At 60.6% G+C, this 15,140-nt stretch overlaps 3 protein-coding genes across 3 annotated transcripts in view; 2 read left to right on the plus strand and 1 right to left on the minus strand.

Moving 5' to 3' along the window:
* Positions 1-224: 224 nt before the first annotated feature.
* VOLCADRAFT_88060 (uncharacterized protein) lies at positions 225-3,214 on the plus strand (the record flags this gene model as incomplete). Its single annotated transcript, XM_002947630.1, has 5 exons — positions 225-396; positions 847-1,029; positions 1,225-1,474; positions 1,930-2,608; positions 3,188-3,214. The coding sequence occupies 5 exons, from the start codon at positions 225-227 to the stop codon at positions 3,212-3,214; spliced, it is 1,311 nt and encodes a 436-aa protein (XP_002947676.1).
* A 691-nt stretch (positions 3,215-3,905) lies between these two features.
* On the minus strand, positions 3,906-11,206 carry VOLCADRAFT_88061 (uncharacterized protein; the record flags this gene model as incomplete). Its single annotated transcript, XM_002947757.1, has 10 exons — positions 3,906-4,700; positions 5,051-5,137; positions 5,270-5,392; positions 5,619-5,734; positions 6,044-6,269; positions 7,182-7,414; positions 7,711-7,757; positions 7,930-8,564; positions 8,730-10,553; positions 11,054-11,206. The coding sequence occupies 10 exons, from the start codon at positions 11,204-11,206 to the stop codon at positions 3,906-3,908; spliced, it is 4,239 nt and encodes a 1,412-aa protein (XP_002947803.1).
* Positions 11,207-11,606: 400 nt separating this feature from the next.
* VOLCADRAFT_88062 (uncharacterized protein) overlaps positions 11,607-15,140 on the plus strand; it is a gene marked incomplete at both ends in the record, with an annotated part of 10,297 nt that continues 6,763 nt past the window's right edge. The window contains 2 exons of the mRNA XM_002947631.1: positions 11,607-14,708; positions 14,861-15,073. Coding sequence (XP_002947677.1) covers positions 11,607-14,708; positions 14,861-15,073 — 3,315 coding nt within the window. The remainder of the gene's footprint in view (positions 14,709-14,860; positions 15,074-15,140) is intronic.

Genomic DNA, 15,140 nt, shown 5'->3' on the forward strand with positions numbered 1-15,140 from the left:
TATAAATGTTTCTTGGATTTTTAAGCTATGGCAGGCGCAACGCATTCGGTATGCTGTTACTGCAGTTGCCAGGGACGCGCGGCTGTTGCTGAAGTACGTTCCTATATATAAACCACAAATTATTGGTGCTTGCCTTGTGTGTGCACGAGGAGCAAAGGGTTTCCCACAAGAAGCACAAGCTGCCGCATGTGAACACAGGCAACTGCAGGGACCATGTGGAGTACATGTCCTTTGCAGAAGTGCGCAGGGAGCTGTCGAAGTTGAAGCTGCCTGCATCTAAGATCCCTGAGTACGCCCATGTGTGGGACAAGCCCCACCCCTGCGCCCTTGCCAGTCATAAGCAGCGGGGAAAGAAAAACACCGAGGAAGCTAGGGGGGTAGCACTGCCTGAAGCAGGTGGGCCTGGCATAGGTGGGCAAGGTGACGTGCTCGCTGGCAGCGCTGGTGCTGCTGGTGCTGCTGGTGCTGCTGGTGCTGCTGGTGCTGCTGAGGGTGCACCTGAAGATGGACACGACAACATACAAGGGGGTGGGGCGGGAAGGGTGGAGGAAAGGGGACGTCAAACAGCACCAGCCGCCAGGAGAAGTGCAGGGATGCAAAGCGGTGGGGGCACTGCTGGTGCTGGCGGGCGTGCCACTGGTGCTGGCAGGATCGGCACTGGCCATGGCGGCGGTGCAGCTGGCCCTGTGACTGGTGTACCTGGTGATGGCCAGGTAGGCACTGGCTATGGCGGCGGTGCAGCTGGTGCTGGTGGGGTTGCTGCTGGCATTGGCGGGGATGCCGCTGGCCATGGTGAAGGTGCTGCTCGTCTCGGGGCTGCTGCTTCAGTCGGCAGGTGCACCACAGGACAGGGCGCCAGCGCAATAGACGACGAAGACGAAGACAACAGCATGGATGAGTTGAAACCCGTCGACAGTGATGCCGAGCCGTCCATAGTGGCTGAGCCGTCAACGGCGCGCAACCCTGCTGGATTACGGGAGATGCAGCTAAGGGAGGGTGGTGCCACCTACGAACGTGCAACGGCTGCAGGTCAGTTAATTAGTGGCCAGGATCCAGTCATGTGCCTTGGCCAACCTGCTGATGATGTGAACCCTTGATGATATATGCTGCTTCATGTTTCTCTGTACATATGGGCAAGCCATTTCGCCCGCCAACATGCACCACTTGACCCTGATTTAAATATCCTGGGCTGACCATGCAACACATGCCCATTCATGCTTGCAGGTGATGGTCGGGTCGGCATGGGTGCTGAATCCCGGGGCTGTTTTGTGTCCACGCGGAGAATGTTGAATAACACCAGTTGGGATGAAAGGCTGGTTCCTATTGACCTAGAAACCACGATGGGGTCATTACTGAATTTCCTTGGGGAGCCGGTCACCGCATGGATGAATGCGCCACAGCATTTATTCCGGCGTCGTCAGACGACCTACATCAACGTCTGCAACGCTTTGGGGGCCCAGCCCCACCCTTCACTGTAAGTACACAGTTGGACAGTGTTACGAAGATTGTAAAGGATGCAAGGTTACATTCCGCTATTTCGCCATTCGAGTCATTGCAGCCAGACGGGAAGGCAGTATGGAACTTTGTTACTGGGGCCTGGGTCGGGGTAGTGTTTTCATGCGTGAACAATCAGCGGTGTTAAAGAGGTGGGTGCGTGGCATCAAAGGCCTCCTTGGGCATAACAACACACGCACGTTTGTATTTTTAGGCAATTTTACGACTGGCCAAGGCTTAAGTACTTCACGTATTCAGTTGTGCGTAGTTCCTAGTTTCTGAATGCGTTCGCCTGTAGCGATCCTGTTTGGGGTTCTTTGTTACCTGTGACCCACGGGTCAGATTGCCTGGAGTGACCCGAGTACGACCATATTTTCCACGTGATGTTATTTTTTACCGCGTACGTACCCTGTACGTCCATACATGCTTGGTCAGGAGGTCACAGTACAACAGTCTGCGGGAGCAAACGAAGAAGGTGGCTGACAGGTACCGTGGCGAGGCAGCTGCCTTCCGACAACAACACGAGGATATTATGAAGGTCCAGCAAAAGCTCCTATCTGCTGCCGAAGAGCTGCAGGGCGAAATGGACGCACTGTGGTCAGCTGCTGCCGTACGGGAGCAGTCAGCTGCGCAGTTAGAGCAGAAGGAAAAATTTGACGCGCACCAGCTATTCCGCCAGCAGTACGAGCTGGGCACCTCATTTACGTTAGAATCACGCGACGTTGAACCTTTCGCGCCGGCCTTCTTCACCACGGATGTGGTGAATGCAAGGACATTGCTGGAGCCAGCAGATCAGCCAGGCGCGGCCATCACAGTCGCGGATGCTCCAGACCTTGCCAAGGATAGGGTTGCATGCAGGTGTGCGCAAGTGATGGATGAACTTATCGGTGTAGCGAAGCCGATGGGGTTCATCGATCGGACACCTCCGCCCACCCCTAACCCCAGCAAGACACGTGGACTGGGCAACACGGTGGACGGCAGCAGTGCTGCAAAAGCCGCTGAGGCGCTGGATGCGGCTGTGGACTGCCATGGTGAGGACAACGGCATTGGACAAGTTGCAGCGCATGATGGCTGTGCAGCTGCTGTGCTCCTTGAAAGTGCCTCGCTGCCATGTGTGGGTCGCCCACCGGGATGTTTGTTCCGTCTAGGCAGTTGGGTGCTAGCGAGCTTCAGGATTAGCTGGTGGCATTTGGTTTCCGTTTTGAGTGGCATCCTAATCGTCAGCTGCTGTTTGCTTTCCCGCCCAGTAGTGTTACATACACGATGCCATGTGTTTTGGTGAGGTGACACGCCTCACAAGTGTGCCCACCGCCGCGGTCGTACTCATGTTGGCGCGGGATCGTCGAAGGAAGACGTGATTTGTAGCAAACAGGCATGCGTGGTATCTAGGCAAGTTTCGTTGTTCCCAGGGCTGAATTTGACATAACGTTTGGAGGGGCGTGCAGACGTGTACAGGGATTCGACCCATTTGCGCGCCATGGCTAGCCAGGTTCGCTGCTTTGAACGGAGTCGGCGAGGTTGCGCGATGTGCGAGGTGTGAGATTGCAAGCGCGAGTGCAGCAGTGGGTGTTGTATGCGGACGCTAAGTTTCCTCCAGCGGTGCAACGGACTTTGCCTAATTCGACGGTTACCTGTATTTTCCTACATGTAAGAGCTCGAATTCATGCTTCTATGTCATCTCTGTACTTTGTAGTCATGCATCACTATACGGCGGTGGTAAAACGTTGACGAACAGCAGCCGGTCATGGTGCAAATGACATCAATGAAATACGCGTATTAAAGACCTCAAATACATCTAGTTACTTTATCATGAAAGTGTTCCTCAAATAAATTTTAAGTGTCACTAGCCAACCAAAAATTGGGCCACTCATTCGTGACTGCATACAGTATGCGCACAAAGCACACACAAAGCATCCGAAGCAATTTTCCTAATGATAAATCGTTACGCAGCCTTCGCAAAAGGCGATGCGCATAACCAGGACCTCGTAAAGGTTTATGATTTGGACACAACCAACAGCCACAACATCCCTAACCGCTTCGCAACCACCACCATTTTCAATCCACGTCCCAAGCTCATTAGTCCCAACTCCCACACCAGACAGCACAAGAATTACATACCGATGCACCATCATGAAATGGACCTCTCTTATGGAATTTTAAGAACGTCAACTTCAGCCTCTCAACAAGTGCAAGCACGCGGGCTTTACTTGCGCCCTTTAAATCCCGCATTATTGCCAACAGTTCATGACCAATAAGCATCTTGCAACTGCCTGTATCTTCAAAAAGCTGTTGCGTGTGGGCACTCTGCCCCCCTTTGGCGCCTGGCCTGGGCCCGTTTGCCGTTGCCATGTAGGAAAACCAAACCTTGCAGTCAATGGTCTCACCCACATTCATATTCCATGCGCCCATATCTACTCCAGACGTGCGCCTGCCGACAGCATGGATGCCTCCTGTGCACCAAGCGGAGGCAGACATGCCGCCTCCGCCTCTGCCTTCGCCTCTGCCTCCTTGTTCTCCCGCTCCCGACCCCCCCCACCCAAGCCAGCCGAGATGCCTGCCGCCAGCGCCATTGGCGCCGCCACCATTGCACCCGCCGCCATCACCGGCGCCGCCGCCACCACGCCCGCTGCCATCATCGGCACCGCCACCGCTGCCGCCGCAACTGCCGGCACTGCCGCCGCCGCCACCTTACCCCCCAGCCGTACCGCCAGCTCCGCATTTACAGCTGGCCCCAGCTGACCCACCACCACCGCCGCCAGCCCCGGACCCATCTCCATCAGCAGCTGCGTAACATCTGAAGGACCTAGCGCCGCCACCAGATCGGCCAGAAATGCCGTACCCATCGCGTCTGCCACCTGCGCCGTCAGCTCCCCACCCATAAGCCTTACCAGTCCCCCGGCGCCCGCCATGCCAATGGCGATCAGCAACTCCGCCGTCTGGTCAACACCCATCGCGTTGACCAAATCTGCAGTACGCCTTGCACCCAGGTGCGCTACCACGCCCGCCGTTAAGGCGCCGCCGATGCGGCGGATCAGGTCAGCGGTTGCAGCGGAACCCATGGCCGCCACCAGCGCCGCCGTCGCGCCGGGGCCTAGCGCCGAAACCAGCTCCCCCACGGTTTCGGAGCTCATGGCCGCCACTAGGGCCGCCGTCAAAGTTGGTCCCATGGCAGCGACAACGCCGGCGGTGCCCTGGACCGTCATGGCCTTCGGGAAGGAGGGGAAAAGAGATCATATGCGAAAAAGTGGGGAGGGACGGAAAGAGGGAGGGAGGCAGGATGTGCCGGCGAATGCAATTATGGTCACAATCACGTCACCCGGCGCGACTTCACGCCATTCCAAAATCCCCTTCCCTTCCCCCTTCCCTGACCCGTGATACCAATCAATCTCACATCACACACACACACACACACACACAGCGAAGAACACGGATATCATTGCTGATGTGGTTTTCATGTGCCGGTTGCGGTGGCTACTCAAAAACGGCGCCCCCGCGGGGTGCTGCACACACCGCCACGAATGCCCCCCTGGCCCCCTCCACACGCACACATACCCACATACATGTTCGAAGCACTTTTGCGCTTCAAGACTCCCCCTTCTGCACCCTCCTGGACAGCCCTATGTATTCTTTTACAAAAACACCTCTATGGGGGAGAGACGGGCGGGAAGCGGGTGGGTGGGTGGGTAGACCCCAAACGGACCCGACCCAGGTGACCGCCGCCGCCGCAGAGGTTGGTAAGGAAACCACATCCTCAAACACTCTTTCACTCGTTTACCTGCACCAGCGCCGCCACGTTCTGGGGCCCTATGGCAGTGATGAGCAGGGCCGTCTGCTGGGCACCCAGCGCGGACACAAGGTCGGAGGTTCGAGCCGCACCCAGAGCGGCGACGAGCGACGCCTGAGGGCAGGAATTGAATAAATTGGAGGTGAGGCGACGAACGTGCTTTCGTGCTTTCATATGAGGAGCGTTGACGGGTTGGAGGGTGGGTGGGAAGAGGAGAATATGCGGAAGTTACCTCTTCTCAATCACCAATCGACCACCTTATATAGGGCGCCCGCGTGACCCTCTGAGTATACCTCTCCACCACCACCCCACCCCACCACACACACACACACACACGCACCGTCAGATGAGGTCCAAAAGCCCCCACAAGCTCAGCGGTCAGCTCGGGGCCCAGACCGCCACTGGCAGCCACCAGCAGGTGCGAGGTGCGCTCGGGCCCCAGGCGCGAGACGATGTCTGTTGAGGCGGCGGCGGAGGCCGTCCGGGAGTGCAGTGCGGATGAACGGAAAGTGTGGTGGTTGCACGTACGGGCATGTACGGACATATACGGGCACGAGGGAGATAATGGTCACTGGTGCGTCGTCACAACACATAACGATGTACGTGCATATGTACGTATGTTTATGTATGTCCATTTACGTGCATATGTACATACAGACGCCACGTCCTTCAATCGCCCCGGAGTCATGATCTCCCCCCCTTCCACGCCCCATGTACGTTCCCACGCCATAAGCTCGTAACCAACCAACCAACCAATCAACCCACCCGCCGTCAGTTCAGCTCCGAAACAAGCCACCAGATCCGCCACCAGTTGGGGCCCCAGACAGCGAACCAGCAAAGACGTCAGCTCCGGACCCATGGAGCCGACAAGCTCGCCCACCACATCGCCTCCCAGATCCGAAACCAGTACTGCAGTTTCTGCAGCAGTCAGCTCCGAAACCAAACCGCTCACAAGCTCCGGACCAATGTCACGTACGAGCGTTGCAGTAGCCTTGTGGCGCGAGATTTTGTGCACATAGTGTGGAAGATAGGATGGTGAAATTCGGGTGTGTGTGTACGTGTGTGTATGTACGTATGTGTATGTTGGGGGAGAGGGGGGCGTTTTGTCGTATCTTGAAAGCTGAGTCAGCTGGGCCAACAGGTGCCGACGTCAGCAAAGGTAGGGGTTGCCGCCGGTGGGTGCAATCGGAATTTGTGTGTGTCTGTGTCTGTCTGTCTGTCCTTGACGAAGCAAGAAGCGTGCGCGAGCTAAGAGGTAACCGAATTCCCCCAAATTGCGCCTGAGGGACCTTGAGGACATGCGTACGACAGGCGGGGAAAGGGGAATCGTATGCTGCAAGGAAACAACCAGAACCAGAAGATGAACTGCCGGCGTTCAAAAGTCCGAAATTGCTGGAGGGAGGGTGGGGGAAGATGAGTGAAGCTGATGCCAAGGAAAGACGGATACGCCAAGGATAGGAGGGAGCCTGGGCTGCAAGACGAATGGCTAGCTGGCAAATCCAAAGCCCAAAGAAGGCAGAACGCGAAAAACGCCGAAGAACTGCCTAGCCGCCTAGATGAAAGGAAAGTCTTTGTAAAAGCAGACGGAAGAGACAAACGGAAGCCGTGGAGGTGATGTGTAAAATTAAAGGCGGCAAAGAAGGAAGATTATTGATGGAAAGAGTGATATGATGGTAGTCGGACATTCTGCGCCGAGGAGAGGGAAGGCGGGGGCGTAGGGTACTCCCGGGTGTGGGACCCAGTCTGTGGGTGGAACCTCTCTCCCGGCTGCTTGCTCCCGGCTCCCCTCTACCCCCGACTGCCCTAACTCCCCCTAACTCAACGAGGGGTGACGGCCAAGAAAGCTGCCCCGCGCGGTACGGCAAACCCTCATCCTGCCGTACCTCTACCCCGGATATCTTACCTGGGGTCCCAACCCGCGCACAACATCTGCCGCCAGCTCCGGACCCATCCGCCGTACGAGCTCCGCCGTACCAACCGGCCCAAGTGCCGCTACCGCCGCAGCCGCCGGGCGGGAGGGCAGCAGCAGCAACTGCCGTACCAGGCTTGAGGTGAAGTCCGTTCCCAACGCCGAAACCAGCTCCGAAACCAGGGGCATACCCATGTGCTGTAGCAGCTCCCCCACCATGTCCGTACCTGTGAGGGTCGGGTGGTGGGGTGGGGTGTTTTGGTGTGTACGACACACAGTCTACGACAAAGCACGGCATACCGAGTGTGAGACCGGGGTTGGGCTGAGCGTGTGGGGGTTGGGACCCTCTCGCCAAGTCCTGTGCGGTCCCTAACCACTCTGCACCAACCGAACCACCACCCAACTACCAACAAACGACATAACTACTTGGGCACCTACCAAGTTCCTGCATGATGGACGCCGCCGCTTCAGGTCCGATCTCCACCACCATCTCAGCCGTGGTTTCGGAGCCCATAGCGCTCACCAGCTCCGAGGTGGCTTCGGAGCCCAGCCTTGATGCTGTATCTGCGGCTGCTTCAGGGCCCATAAGGCCCACAATTGCCGCCGTGCGCTGGGCCCCCAGGAGCCCTACCGTCTGTCAAGGCGTCCGTGACCCCAGGAGGGGGGTGAAGATGCACCCGGGGGTAATCCCGGTAGGAGGTGGTTAAGAGACCAACGGTATAGCATGTGTATTTGTGTGTACGTGTTGCTAGTTGTTGTTGTTGTTGGGGTGGGTTTGTGGGTGATGGTGGTAGGTGTGGTGTTGGTGTTGGTGTTGGTGTTGGTGTTGGTGTTGGTGTTGGTGTTGGTGTTGGTGTTGGTGTTGGTGTTGGTGTTGGTGTTGGTGTTGGTGTTGGTGTTGGTGTTGGTGTTGGTGTTGGTGTTGGTGTTGGTGTTGGTGTTGGTGTTGGTGTTGGTGTTGGTGTTGGTGTTGGTGTTGGTGTTGGTGTTGGTGTTGGTGTTGGTGTTGGTGTTGGTGTTGGTGTTGGTGTTGGTGTTGGTGTTGGTGTTGGTGTTGGTGTTGGTGTTGGTGTTGGTGTTGGTGTTGGTGGTGTTGGTGTTGGTGTTGGTGTTGGTGTTGGTGTTGGTGTTGGTGTTGGTGTTGGTGGTGTTGGTGTTGGTGTTGGTGTTGTTGGTGTTGGTGTTGGTGTTGGTGTTGGTGTTGGTGTTGGTGTTGGTGTTGGTGTTGGTGTTGGTGTTGGTGTTGGTGTTGGTGTTGGTGTTGGTGTTGGTGTTGGTGTTGGTGTTGGTGTTGGTGTTGGTAGGAAACCGGGCGTTCAGGAGGCGACGACAGTTCCAGGCGGGGGATGGTGGATCCGGGGTCCCCGTGGGGAGCGGCTCGAGGGGGAGGAGGACAGCCTGTCCTGCTCCCGTGGGGAGGGGGGGAAGATGTGGATGCGGATGTGGATACGGACCGTCCTTTCGGATGGGAAGAGCCCCCGGGAACCCTACTTCTCCGATAAAATTGCCTTCCAAAGCGGTCGTACGTCCCATGCGGCGCACCTGCGCTGTAGCTTCCGGTCCGACGATCTGGTCAACTACTGCCGCCAGTCTCTCGGGGCCCAGTGCTGTAGCCGTACGGGCCGCTAGCACCGGTCCAACCATGCGCGCTGCAGCAGCTGCAAGGCAGGCCCTCTTATGGAGACGTGATGGCGCCGCCGCCGCCGCCGCCGCGGCGTCACAGCTGGCATTACTGCTCGCGCCGCCGGCTGATGCTCCCACAGCGCCGCCGTCGTCGGATGGCTGAACGGCACCATCAGCCGTGTGAGCCGCGTGGATGGCGGCGGCGGCGGCGCCGTCACTGGCATCCCTGTCGCCAACCGTACTGCCGCCGCCGACGAAGGTACTGCCGTCGCCGGTCACGGAAGCTCCTGCACGGCCGCGGCCGCCACCGCCGCCACCGCCGCCACCGCCGCCACCGCCGCCGCCGTCCGCAATCATGGGCTCAAAGCCGCTGCTCCCTCCGCCGCCGCCGCCGCCGTCAACGCTGTCCTCCGGCAGCGGCTGCTCCATACTATCCCTCCGCGGCCGCCGCCAGGCCTGACGCCGCAGCCGCCACAGCCCCGGCCGCAACCCCAGCAGCGCCGCATTCCCGCCATTCATGCTGCCACTGCCCTTCTCCATGCCGGCGGCCGCTGCGCCGCCACCGTACGGGAACCCAGGCACGCACGAGTACGACATGGGGTTAGGACTGGATCCAGAGTAATCCATGTCCGAGTCTCTGGGTCCCCCGGAGAAGTCGGACAGGGACAGATGGCTCGGGTTGTGGGTTATGGTTTCGGGGGTGAAGAGCGCACGTTGTACGGTCAGCTGGGCCTGAGCACGTGATGGCGGCGCCGCCGGCACGTCAGGCCGTAGCAAGTCGGGTTTACCAGAGCCGCCTGTAGGTATCCAGCTGGCGAGGCTGCCGACATCGCTGCGGGAGCGTGGTGGCAGTTGCTGCTGCTGCGGCGGCAGCGGCTGCAGAAGCAGCGGGGGCAGTGGCGGCAGTAGGGATGGCCTGGGGAGCGGATGTGCTGCTTCCAGTTGCGACGGTTGAGGTGGCGGAAGAAGGGAAGACGGCTGCTGCTGAGGATGATGTTGTTGTTGTTGTTGTTGCTTTTCCTGGTGCTGCTGTACGGAGGGTGTCGTTTCCATAAGGCTACTCGGCGCAGCGCCGCCGCCGCCGCCGGCGCCGTTGGCGCCGCCGATGCGGTGGCCATTTTCGCCACTGGTGGGTGACATGGTTCCGTTGTCGCCACCGCTGTGGCTGCCCCTGTGACTGCCATTATCGCCCTTTCGGTCGCTCTCAGTGATTCTGCCTGTGCTTGTGCTGCTGCTACTGCCGCTGCTACGTCCATTGCTATCGCCCTCGGGTACGGCATCTTCTCGAGCCAGGGAGGGCCCGACCCGCATTCCAGTAACGCTCACTCGCCCGGAACTTCCCGCCGTCCTCAGCGGCACATATGCCACCCCATCGCCACCAGCGATGCCGTCGCCACTGCCGCCGCTCGGCGGTAGCAGCCACGTGTCGTCATGGGGAATAGGCGTCAGCGCCCGCCGCGGCGCCGCTGTCGCTCCGCCGCGGCGCTGCCGTACAGACCTTAATGGCTCGTCTTCCCCGTGGGCAGGACCGCTGCCGCTGCCGCCACCGCCGCCGCCGCCGTTGCCCGGCCTGGCGCCAGTGCTTTCTTCTAATACCGCTTGCTGGTCCGCCGCCGTCACCGCCTCGGCTGTTTCCGTTGGAGCCTTTCCGGATTGATTTATCAGCGGCGGCTGAAGTTGCTTCGTGGCCGCTTCATCAGCGCCCGCGGGTGCCGGCGTTGGCCCCTCTTCGGCGCTGGCAGGCTGTGCGAGGGATCGTAAGGGCGCGACAGGCGGCGGAGCGCGGCTGACTTTCAAAGGACTGTCTTTACATATTACAGGATGCAAAATTTATTTGAAACAAGAATATATCTCAATTATACAATAGATGACAGTCGTGAACTGCTGCGTAATGGGACTCCGGACAGCGACACTTGTATCGGTGCGAGCGACTCCGAAGAGGGTCGCGCGACGCGCGTTGGGCTCATAACTTTCGTACTTACATGTGTGCGATAAATAAATACACATTCTGTACTTTCTGAGCACTAATTCTGAGGGCAGCGCTGCGAAGGTCGACAGGTGGGCAAACTTCGGCGGCTCGCAAACAAAAACGAGCGCCACCACAGTTGGCTCACGGTTAGCGCGCGCCTCACGGTAAAGCTGGACGATTATACAAAGAACTATTATTCTGTCGACAAGCTTATATCTAGCGACTTATGATCCCGGCGGGTGGCGGTGCGTCACAGCCAAAGGAGCCGTCTCACCTTTTCCCCCTCGACTTGCCGCTTATGCCGCCCAAGCGGCCGGGACCTGGGCCAGCAAGCTGTAAAGAGTCCCGATAGCCCACCAACACACGAGCGGCTGTCGGCGCCGTTCCGGGAAGCGCCTCCGTTCTCTGCGGCCTCCGCCTTCGGCATGACTGTGTTCTAAAGAATTTTTTCGGCTGGCTATTTTGTGGTGTAAGGCGCGTCTGTTATTCGCAAAGACGCAATTTAAGGTCTAGTTCCGCTTTGTAAGAGAGTAGGTGCCGAACGTCGCAAAATGAAAACCTTGCGTGTTGAACCGCTGACTCAAAATAAACAGTAATTTCCCGAAATCGCTATAAAAGTTAGTAATTTCGTCCAAGGTTGCGTTATCCTCATGACCCTCTAGCCATGGCCTTATTACCGCCATTACTGTGTCCAACACTGAGTAACTTGCTATCTCTCTTTGATGTTAAGGTAATGTCATAAGCAGCAACAAACAAACGATATAGAATGTTGTATCTTAGCGCAGCCGCCTAGTCAAAGCCCAGACAATTAAGGAACAACAGGAGCCATGCCACTTGAGGAAATCAGCCAAGCGGCGTGGTCTCTGGACGCCGCTACCTATGCACCCACAATCGCCGTGCTCACAGTCGTGTTGGGACTCATAGTCCTATTGTCCTTGGCGTTCCCGCGAGCGGGCCCCAAGTGCAGCAACGAAGCTTTGGAATCCGCGCCCATAGACGTTGCGTCATCAAGTGACCCACGGGTCGTAACTGAGCTGCTGAGCGGCGCGGCCGAACCATCTTCGGACGCAGCCGCGACTCAGGAAGGGCTCCTAGCATTACTCGCTCATCAGGAGCAATTCAGCAGCCGAGGACCTTCTTCTCACGCACTATCGTTGCGCGAAGACGAAGAGGAGCAAGAGCAAGATGATGAGTTTCATCACGACAGCACGGCGTTCCCGCGCCGTGGTGATGTCGTGGACGATGACAGCGGCGGCTCAGCGGCACGCGGCGACGATATTACGTCACCTTTCGACTCCGCCGCTGCCACGGCCACTTCACCGCCCGCGGGGGACGAGGTTAGCAACTGCGATAACAGTAACTCGGACAACAACGTAAGTGGCGACGGCGGCGGCGCACTCGAAGGCCTTGAGAGGGTAATCCCGCGGCTCCGGCCGCGTCCACCCTCCGCGACCTCGGCGGCGGCGGCGGCGGCGGCGTTCACGGATCCGAGCGTAAGCCCCAGCTCCTCCGCGGCCTCGTCTGAGATCTGGCATCAGGCCTATCAAGCCCGTCCTGGATCTCAAGGTACGGCGCTATCGCAGAGAGATCTGGACAGCGCAATGCACGCCCCGGCGACCTTTGACGGCGGCGGACGTAGCGGCGACGGCGGCGACGGCGGCGGCGGCGGCAGCAGCGCAACCGCCACGCCATGGCCTGTGGAGCTGGCGACAAGTCCTAGTGCCACCACCAGCGTCGCCTGGGGCGGCGGCTATGCGCTGCCGCAGGGCTGGAGCAGCGCCTCCCGTGGCGGCGTCGGTGAAGCGCCCTTCGCCAGCTGCGGCGACGGCGGCTTGAGCAGCTACCTGGTCCAGTCCTTTCCAACCGACGAGTGCCCCCTGTCGCCTGCATCAGTGGCCGACGCAGCAGCCGCCGCCGTCGCCGCCGCTAGCCACGGCGGCCGGATGATCCGCATTGGCAGAGGCGGCTTCGGCGGCGGCGCGACCGCCGCTTTTGCGCACCGGACATCGGCGGAGCCCTCGCCGCCGCCGCCGACTCCTGGCGAGGGCAGCGGTGGGGGCAGTGAAGCTTCGGGACGCTGGAAACCGCCAGGGCTGTCGTACGTCCCGGCAGTGGTGGCGGAAGGTTCAGCGCTGCCGTTGCCACTGCCGCCGTTCTTCTCCCGCTCGGGCGCGAGTTGTTGGGCCGCCGAAGGCGCAGCCGCTGGCGGCGGTCGTGGCGCCAACACGACCGCTGATGACGTGGCGGCGGGTGCTGAAGCCGGCTCATCAGGCATGGAGGCAGTAGCCGCAGAAGAGCAGTCGAGGGCCCTATGTTCCTTGCGTCACGGGGGCAATCTTCCGCAGCCGCTAGATACGCCTTTGCAATGGTACCGGCGCCGCGGCGTCAGCGGCGGCGGTAACGGCGAGAAGGAGTGTACGGACACTGCAGCCGCTCGCGGCGGCGTTCAGATGCTATCAGCAGAGCTCACCGGGGTGGTGCCGCCGCCTGAGCCGCACGTGACGGCAGCGCAGCAGCCCGTGCAGGTGCTGCTGGCGGCGACGGACGACGACCGATTACGGGGGTGTTTACCGGCGCCACGACCAACCCAGGAATCCGTACTGCTGCCCAATGCGCCGCTGATGCCACCGGCACTTCCGCCTCCGCCTCCGCCTCCGCCGTCGCCGCCGCGGGCATCACCGCCGTCCGCCGCCTCCATGCCGTACCAGCACTCCACCTTCCTGTCACATTACTCTCAGCTTGGCGTGTCAGGCGGCGGCGGGTCGATCATATCAAGCCCTGATGATGTACAACCCATGCAATCCGTACCGAACACCGCGGCTGTCGGATCTGCACCGGCACAGGCGCCGCCGCCGCTTAACGTGGCCGCTCGCACTTCCCGAACGGGCGCCGAGTCCGTTGGCGGCAGCGGCGCCGCCACGATCCCAAGCTTGATCCCAAGCGGCGCTATGACTCTGACGCCTTTTATGGGGCCTCCCGAGACGATGTCTGATCCGGTATGCGGTCACGGCGGCGGCGGCGGCGGCATTACCGCCGGCGTGTTTGTTAGCAGTGCCCCGTCGGAGGTGTCGGTGCACGTGACGGGAACCAGCCTTCCGCTGAGTGACGGCTCCAGGGCGGATGCCCTATCGCACGCCATCTTCACATCCCGCAGCGAAGCACGCAGCAGTCTCACTGGCGGCGGCGCCGCCGCCGCCGCTTGCGGGACATCAAGCACGCGCAGCAGTATGAGCGGCGGAGGCGGAGGCGGAGGCGGCACGTCAAGCGCGCGCAGCAGCGTGAGTGGCGGCGGCAGCGGCGGTGGCGGCGGCGCGGTAAACCCTCGCAGCAGTGCCGTTTACAGCGTCGTCGGGTTCCATGAGCCGCGGCTAAGCGGCGGCGCCATGGGCGCCGTACACCCTGTGGTGGAGGAGCAGGAGATGGAGGGCGCCGCGGAGGCGAGCGGCAGCACCGTCAGCCTTGCGGGTCAATGCCTGGAATTCAGTTCAACCAGTACGACAGGTGGTGATGGCGGCAGCGGTGCAATTGTGCTGCAACTTCGTGCGTCGCCGCCGGATGCTGACGCGGCGTTGGCAACGGCGGTGACGCCGTCGCCGTTCGCCACGCGGTCTGCGGCGCAGCGGAGCTTCGACGCGCCGCCGCAACCTGCCGTACATCCTTCCCCCCAAGTGCCCCTGCCCCCGCCAGCGGCGGCCGCTAGCGCAGCGCGCCGCCCGCAGCTGTGCATCAACCTTGGCGAGCTGCTTCACCCTCCGCAACGGCCGAGAGATCCCGCGTCAATGCCAGCAAGCACGGTGCCGTATGCGGCCGGCCCTGGGACATGCGCCGCCGCACCGCCGGCGGGACCGCACGCTGGCGGCGCCGGGGCTCGCGGCACCGCGTCCGTGCTGTACACTTCCCGTTGTAGCAGCCAGCTGTTATCGATCAAGGTGAGGGTGACGATGGTGAGGTGGGTGTGAGGGAGGGGGAGGGGGAGTTGGGGGGGGTGTAAGGGGTTCAGTGAAAGCGCTGCGCCCCGCCTCCGCATCACGTCGTTCCCTGGTGCTTGCTGGCCGCGCGCGTCCTGTTCCCATCGCTGTAGCTTGAGGGGGCCGCCGCCGCGGCCGCCGCGCCGGGTTCACAGCCAGCGGCCGCCGCCGCAGCCGGCGCGATCAGCCGACACGTGGCGTCTACGCTGATGCGGCACATTCCGCCAGGACGACTGGTCCGCGTCAGCGCGCTTGCCGTACGGGGATGCATCCAGTTACTCATTCGAGTGCAGTTGGGACCACCCCTGCAGCCGGCGGCGGCGGCGGTAGCGGCGCCTTCAGCAGCAAACATGGCTGCCCAAGGCGCCGATCTAGCCGCTGCACTGATGCCGG

This window comes from Volvox carteri (assembly GCF_000143455.1).
Source record: "Volvox carteri f. nagariensis unplaced genomic scaffold VOLCAscaffold_7, whole genome shotgun sequence".
Classification (NCBI taxonomy): Eukaryota; Viridiplantae; Chlorophyta; class Chlorophyceae; order Chlamydomonadales; family Volvocaceae; genus Volvox; species Volvox carteri.